Raw genomic sequence first — 8,515 nt, forward strand, 5'->3', positions numbered from 1 at the left:
AAAAGGTTTTATTAAATTAATAGGATGTGAGTATCTTAAAATATTTAAGGTTAAAAAGCTCATGCGTTCAGTACCTACTAGTAATACGTGTTTTTTTTTTACAATTCATATAATTGTGTTAAAAAGTTAAAATCTGACATGTGTACAAAGGGTAACAATCATAAGAGGAATATGTAAACGTTATATTGATTACTTCATTTTGTAGTGCCTAATTTACGGGTAAAAAGTGTTAATCTGTGATCGCCAAATTGATCTTAATCTATGCGCCCGTGATTGATTGCTTTTGTCTTCCAACCCTTTTCTCCGGGGAAATCGCGGTCTTTTCCTCATAACACTAAAGTTTTCAGTGAGGAAACAACCATATCACTTTTGTGATTATTTCTCCCCTTTTTCAGGTACGTTGTAGATATAAAACTGAGTTGAGTAAATGTAATAATGAGTTCACATGTCAAGAGTGTTGAAGGTGTGTTTTAGTAACATTTTGAGTAAGTGAGAGTTAAGTTTGCAGAGTTTAAAATGTGCATGTGTGAGCGGAGCCCCCGCTCGGTTACAGAGAAAAATAGCTTCGTAACGAGAGCAGCCGCCATTTTATGTCAATTGTGAATTAACAGATACGCAGTTAATAATCCATTTTGCTGTGTTATTTGTATAATGTCTTTCAAGCACTTTATTGATATGTTTGGTAAATGTAGTTATTGTTTATTGCGCTAAAGCTACTTTGTAGGTATGTGGACAAAAAATTCAAACTCAACAAATAGACAAATGGATAGCATATGTGGAAAGACCTGGGAACCCCCTTCAAAAAAAAAGAAAAAAAAAGTAAATATGTCAAGTATTAAGAAAGTTACAACATTTTATAGTTCAGTAATCAGCGCCTATTATTGTCTCATTTCTAAGGTTAAAACAATAGAAATTAGTGTGACCGAAAACGAGTCATTTTTCACAAAAATGCTCATAACTTTTTCAATATTCAAGATATCTTAATGAAATTTTCTGTGGAGATGGGTTTCATAGAGTGCTTTGGATCCAATGTGTTAAAACTTAATTTTAACACGCATAATGACTGATTTGGCCTATCTTATGGTATTTTTCTGATGAGCAGTTGTTGAAAATACAAATAATTGAATGGAAAACAATGATCCAAGGAAAATTATATCTTTTTTTTTTTTCAAAACTAAAATCATGAACATTATTGCTGACTGTAGAAACACATTTTTTTATTTTTATATATACATAACTTTTTTATTTTATATATTGCACACAAATAACCTACGATACATCAATTTTTTTTAAGAAACATGCGATTTTTTTACTTTTTTTAAAACATACTACATGTTATTCATCATTTACATTTATTTTCATGTGCTCTGTGCCCCCGTTTTCTTAAATAAATAAGTGAAATAAATGATCCCTGTGTCACACTAACATTGTTTGGAGACGACGCTGGACCGTGGATAGCAGGTGAGTTGGAGATGAGGTTGGACCGTGGATTGCAGGTGAGTTGGAGATCGCGCTGGACTGTGGATTGCAGGTGAGTTGGAGATCGCGCTGGACTGTGGATTGCAGGTGAGTTGGAGATCGCGCTGGACTGTGGATTGCAGGTGAGTTGGAGATGACGCTGGACCTTGGATAGCAGGTGAGTTGGAGATCGCGCTGAACTGTGAATTGCAGGTGAGTTGGAGATGAGGTTGGACCGTGGATTGCAGGTGAGTTGGAGATCGCGCTGGACTGTGGATTGCAGGTGAGTTGGAGATGACGCTGGACCTTGGATAGCAGGTGAGTTGGAGATCGCGCTGAACTGTGAATTGCAGGTGAGTTGGAGACGAGGTTGGACCGTGGATTGCAGGTGAGTTGGAGATGACGCTGGACCTTGGATAGCAGGTGAGTTGGAGATCGCGCTGAACTGTGAATTGCAGGTGAGTTGGAGACGAGGTTGGACCGTGGATTGCAGGTGAGTTGAGATGACGCTGGACCGTGGATAGCAGGTGATTTCCGAGCAGAGAAAGGCTGAGGCAAGAGGACACTGTAGCTGATTGGTGATCTGGCAGAGAAGTGGTGATCGATATATTGTCACACCCTTAACAGAGACTATATATATTCTGTTAGATGGTAAGATCATCGGCAATTAGATCGGCTGCCAGCGCAAACACAGACATGTCAAAATCAGTTGCATCTTCATAGGATTCGTCCTCCCCCCAGTACGCAACAACACACCTTTTTCCTTTCGCTTTCATTTTTACAATTCTTCCATTGTACACAATGCGTTTCCCTTCTTCACACCAAACATGGCACATGTTCCTTCCAACTGCTTTGCCAGACAACAGCTCTGTGATCTTTTCGAGTTTTGACTTTTCAAGCTCTGGAAATTTCTCTTCGAGATCTTTAATCTGTATATTCTTTAGTTTTCTTTCCAGCTTGTTTCTTGCGGTTGTCTCCTTTGCTTGTTCTTTCATAGCTTGCCTTTTACTCAGCTCCTCCCTCAGATCATTCTGCTTTACTCTCCTCCTCTGCCTCTGGACCTGTCCCAGCTTCACAGCTTTTTTCAAAATTGCATCTCTCTTTTCTGTATCCATGTCTTCAAGGAATCCAACAGTTTTGTTCTTTTGAGCCCTCATCTTACATGAGAGAAAACAAAGGGTGGCATTTGGGGATCTTTTTTTAGATGCACTAAACATTCCCATGATTTCCTCTGCATCAATGTTGTGTGTTCTGGCGGACTTGGTTTCCTCTTTAAGTTTTTCGGTCAGGTCTATCTCAAAATATTTTTTATATTGTCTTTCTAAGACCTCGACAATGGCACCAAGACAAGCTTCCATCATGACCTTGAACAGGTCCTCATCTTTTGGAGGATCTCTCAACTTCTGTAGAGTTGCATCTGAGTCTTTAAGAGCATCTCCAAAAAAATCGTTGCTCTGTGTCAAGAGATCCAAGGGGCTCCTTTGCTCCTTCAGTCGGGTGACCACCTCCTTAACCACAGATATTGCTTCCACATGGTCAATTTGGTTCACTGCTGCCCTGTAGAATTTCTTCATCCATGGACCGGTCAGCAGTTTTCCCAAAAGGCCCAAAACCTGCATCTGAACGTGGCCTGTGGTTGACCTGAAGTCGGAGAGCAAGCTTGCTCGCAAACCGCCACATGATGTTCCTTTCTCCAAAAACTTCATGAAAACAGTGTAATACTGAATGAAGACTCCACAGATGTGGAAAAGAATGTGAAGCCGATTTCCCCTATAACGAGGAAGTATGCCTCTGGGCAATTTCTGGTTGTCCAGGAATGTTACAAAGCCACGTGGATCTCCTTTTCCATCTTTGTATCTTAATTTATTCATTGCCATCACAATGTTTCCAGCAGAACAGACGTTTCCCCATAGTTTTTTCAATGCCAGTGTATCCTCACATTCTTTTAAAGCGGAGCGGGTTTTGATTGCTATCGAATCTAAGGGATGCAAATGGCAGTTGAGCTCATTTAAAGTTTTATCCCATGATTCATTGACAAGCAGTATTGCAGCGTGGTTGGCCGCGCACCTGTCAGTTAGTGTGTTTGATATGTTGTCAATAATTTTACTTCGTGTGTCCTGATAATCTCCGTTGTAGAAATAGGAATGTACACTGGCCAGATGATCAATTGTTTCTATTATATGGGTACTGTAATCCTCAGCAGTCCCCCCAGGAAGTTCGTCAACAGCTGCAGCATAACACTTTGTTTCTGTTGTTATGTGCACACTATTTACATGGACCCCTTCTTGTGTGGTTGCGTCAAATCCAAGGGTGGTGTTTTTATTTTCGAGTATTTCCTCGGCTGTTTGAAGCTCAGCAATTGCACCAAGTTCACGGGTCATCGCTTCCACAGTGGACCTATGAGGCACATCAGTCAAGGCCACTCCAAAACGTGCAGAGAACTTTTTAATAAGCCTAGGGACATTGCTTGTTGGAACCTGGTCTGCTACAGCATCATACACCATCATACGCATATCTGCAGAATACGTTTTTTTGTCCAATTTGGTTTCTTTCTGTTCTGCTTCCAATTCCTTAATTTTCTCTTCAAGCATTAGCTTTTTGTTTTGAAGGTGTATGATTTCCTCTTCTTTCAGCTCCAACTTTGTCTCCAGCTCTTGGATTCTCACTTCACTAGATGACTCTCCCTGTGCATGTGTTTTCTTCTTATATTGTCTTTTCAGTCTTTTGTATTTATTTCTCAAACCTGAAAGGGCTTTAATGGTGTCACTTAAGTTTTGTGCATTGGCTGAAGTGTCTAGCTTTTCTTTTAGTGCAGTAATTTTAGTGTCCTTCCGTTTAATTTTTTGGTTAAGATTTTTCACAGCCTCCCTTTTTTTTGAAAATGAAAAACGTCTAATTGTTTGTAGCTTTTCCCTCTGCATGGCAAGCTGGCGCTGTCGCATAATTTGCAGACTTTTCTTGTATACTTTACAGGACTCGCATTTTGATGTCCTCCTTGTGTTTTTTACAGGAGAAATTACAGAAACCTTTGCAGGAGTAGGTGATGGCTCAGGCTCCATCTCACTTGCATGACTGAGTTGCTTGGTTTCAGATTGCTCCAGTAGGAAGGAAAACTTCTCACGACACATTGAGTCAAATTTTTCAAACACAATCGGCCTCGAAAGCCTTTGAAACCTTTCAATATTTCGCACTACCTTTATAACCGCAGCTTCCAGGAGTCTTACTGGTCCCTGCTCCTCAAATGAAGACAGGAACTTAACAGTCTTTGCCCGGTTACTCTCATATGAGCAAAGATAAAGGTAGACCACATGTCCATTCAAAAGGTCATTTAATGCACCAGGCAGGGAGGAAAAATTGTCCATAACATGTTGCTTGGCTTTTCCTGGTCTGGCGTTGCGATTTGCATTTTGGCCTTTTCTCTTCTGAGGCATCTTGACATCTAAAAGGTAATAGAAAATCATTAACATTTTGTATTAAATACAGGCAATGGATAAGCACGGAAGCACAAGCCAATTAGTTTAAATAAGATGCAAATAAATGGCCCAGAACCTCATTATCTACAGGAAAAGGCCAAATTTGTAATAATTCAAATGATAAATAATTATGTCTTGTATTTTGGGCATTTTAGACAGAACATTTTCAGCTGGTCCTTTAGCTGTTCTAAAAAAATGTATTTGTGCTTTTGGAGTATTTTTTAAGTGATAATTGGCTTATGCGTGTGATGTCATCACAAAATTGAGTGGCTACCCTGCAATGTTATTCTTGTGTTATTCTTTGATTTATCCCTCAATTAGACTTTCTAACTTATGTTTGATTTTGATTTGTCCATTCATTTGAGGATTCATTTCTATTCAGATTTGAATAGAAATAAAAATAGAATCTGCAAGTCTGCATAACCTCTATGCATATTTGATATTCTAATTTATTATTTTAGCACATTGTAATTTTGTATTTACACTTACCCAGATTTTTAAAACATTAGGCAATGGCCCATTGACTTTTTTTTTTAGCTGAGTCACAAATCAAATCCAAGTCTCTCCTGTTTCTCTGCTGCCTCATTCTCCTCCCGCTCTGCTTTCATTCATTCATATTTCATCAAAAAGGAGGTGGCTAAATCTTTTGTAAATTAGACACTCAGTTAATTAACCCCTATATTTCACATCAATACATTTCTGGCCCGATTAATACATCTTAAAAACTGACAGTGAACAAACGATTCCGGCCACCGGCACACATTCTCCGCTCCTGCCTGCAGTGCGACTCATCTTTTTTTTTCTTGTGCGCACAGAGCACAGAGGACCGGCTGCTAAGCTCCCATCCTTAATTTAAAAGATGGATTTTGGTTGATTCATGCCATTTCCAGTTGTGTAAGTATATACAGAGTTATATATATATATACAGAGTTAACTATTCTAACGCCAGTGGAGGAAAGAAAGTGGAGGAGACCACACAAAAAGTTAAGCGGACACGACGCGCGGCATTTTGACAGCTCTTCTACAGGTAACGTTCAGTGTCAGTAGTCATAAAAAAAGTGGGGGAGTTTAAATGGCTATGAAACTTTGTACAGCACACCACAAACATATGTTCTTTATGTCCACCTACCTCTGAGAAGTGTCCAAAATGGGTGAAAATAATTTCTTGACAGTTGAATTCTTCCGTCTTGTTTAAAATCGCCGTTCAGGAGGAAAATGCAGCCTGACTAGCAAAAATGTAAAACAAATGTTCAGCCGAAAACCCTAATGACATGATTGGCTAAAAATAATCAAGGATTCCCACAGTGAGCCAATGAAAACAACGCATTTGAGGAGACCCGCTCAGAGTGATAAGGGAAAATCCAGCACAGAGATTTGGGACAAAATGGCGGGCGCTATTTATTGATATGTCCACATACCTATACTTTGTGCTTGATTTACAGCTAAAGTTATATTGACAAAATGAGTATATGTTCCAGTGAATTATAGAGTATGCTGTTGTGACTTGAATAAGCCATATACCCTACAAAACTACTATTTGCTGTACATCTGTTGATTTGTAAAATGTATTATTGTTGTTGCAAATATAACACTAAAGTTTTCAGTGAGGAAACACCCATATCACTTTTGTGATTATTTCTCCCCTTTTTCAGGGGTGTAACATTTTGGAGGCACCGCTGGGATTGCTGTTCAGATGCCCAGTGGCCACATACTGGTTGCTAAATCCCCCCCATAACAACCCGGGCAGGGAGGAAAGTGTTGCTGTTCGAAGGGACCTGGATCCTGGTGGTTAAGTACGTATCAACTGAGGCCATTAACCCTTAAAGACCGATACGGCCGCCCGCGGCATAAAATAACTATCGTTCTAAAATGTTTAATAACTTTTGAGTCGCTAATCCAATCTGTATGCTTTAAAATGCACCGTAAAGATGATATTCTCAGCTTTCCTGTGCTATCACGGGTGTCTCTATTGGTCATTCAGTGGCTCCGTAGTGCCGGTGATTGCGTCATCAAAATCTGCAGCAGTGATTCGTCAAGGAAACACATGTGGTTTCTTTCTCTGAGCCAAACAGGAACGATTGTTGATGCTTAGTCCCACCCCCATGCCCATATTCGTCCAAACGGTCATCAACTCAACCAACAAACATAGTGATTGGTGATTTTAACAACCAATCACGTTTCTTTATACATTTTTAACAAACGCAATGCATTGAAAACTACGCATGAAAACTAACGGATGCAAAGTTTTTGACCATAGCGCAAAACACGAAAGAGCGCAAAACATGAAAGAGCATAAAACACGAAAGAGCATGAGTATGTAAAAAAAACAGCAGTACAAATCGGAGGATGTGTTAGAATTGATTTTTTTTTAAACGAGTCGTTAGACCTGGTGAAACCTTCCGATTCAGAAGATTGTTTGAATCATTTGCACTGTTTATTTAGTTTGTGAAGATTATTTGCACTATTTGTTCATTAGCACTCAGTATATTACCCTCAATGAACCATTTCTTCATTTGCACTGTTTATTTCTTTTTGTATTTAGTTTGTGAAGATTATTTGAACCATTTGTTCATTTACACTCTGTATATTGTATTGTTAGTATTTATATTGCACAGTTGTCACTACTTGTTATATTGTTTGCATTTGTTGTTCATGTTCAAATTATAATATAATTTTCTGAAGAAAAATGTTTGCTTCAGTGTTCTGTTGTAATATAACAACTTTTCTATTTACTTTACTTCCTGAACTTATTTGGACACATCTACATTGTCAGTAAATGTAATACACCTGTTTTTACTCAAAAACGCCTAGAATAATATTAATAAATGGCTATAACTTGCTGAGGGATTGTTACATGTAGACAAAATTTCATCTGGAAGTCTAAAACAACCAAGTCTAACTTTCTAAAAGAAAAAAACTAAACTTCAGGAAGTTCTGTTTGAGTTCACACTGAAAACACCAAATTTTTTGCTGCCGTTTTTCTTAAAATCCTGTTAATTTCATAAATTCTCTGACAAAAGAAATGTAAAACTGGGACTTTAAATGAGCTAGCTGGAAACTTTAGGTTCTCCTGTTTAAAATGATATATGGCTCTTGATGCTTGCTGCTAGAATGGGTTAGAAAAACAAAGAAAAGTACAGGTGAGTCAGGCGCCCCAAAAATGTTCTAGGTCTTTAACCCTCTGAGGTCGAGAAACGCGCCCACGCGTTTTGCTGGATTTTTTTCACATAGCAGCAACATAAACTTTAAAAAATCCGTCATTTATGGTCATATAAATAAAACTAGATGTACCGCATTGCGGTACAAAATATGACCGCCGCTCAGGCCTGCACTGGCTTTCCACAAAAATAAATGACGTGGAGTAATTTGGCTGTATTGCGTGTTTATGTATATACCTAAAAAAAGTAATAGTATGTGCATGTCTGTCTGTGTGTGTGTGTGTGTGTGTGTGTGTGTCTGTGCGTGTATGTATGTGTGCGTACATGTGTGCGCGTGTGTGTTTGTGTGTGTGTGTGTCTGTGCATGTGGATTTGTATGTGTGTGTATGGGTGTGTGTCTGTGCGTGTGGATGTCAGTGTGTGTGC

At 38.9% G+C, this 8,515-nt stretch overlaps 1 protein-coding gene across 1 annotated transcript; it reads right to left on the bottom strand.

Moving 5' to 3' along the window:
• Positions 1-2,102: 2,102 nt before the first annotated feature.
• LOC309500479 (uncharacterized protein) lies at positions 2,103-6,218 on the bottom strand (the record flags this gene model as incomplete). Its single annotated transcript, XM_082172091.1, has 2 exons — positions 6,061-6,218; positions 2,103-4,897 (listed from the first exon to the last, which is right to left on the bottom strand). Exon 2 carries the CDS (start codon positions 4,887-4,889, stop codon positions 2,103-2,105), a length of 2,787 nt encoding a protein of 928 aa, XP_082028217.1. The 5' UTR covers positions 4,890-4,897; positions 6,061-6,218.
• Positions 6,219-8,515: the final 2,297 nt, after the last annotated feature.

The sequence above is a fragment of the Leuciscus leuciscus genome (assembly GCF_965113295.1).
Source record: "Leuciscus leuciscus genome assembly, chromosome: 6".
In the NCBI taxonomy this organism is placed as follows: Eukaryota; Metazoa; Chordata; class Actinopteri; order Cypriniformes; family Leuciscidae; genus Leuciscus; species Leuciscus leuciscus.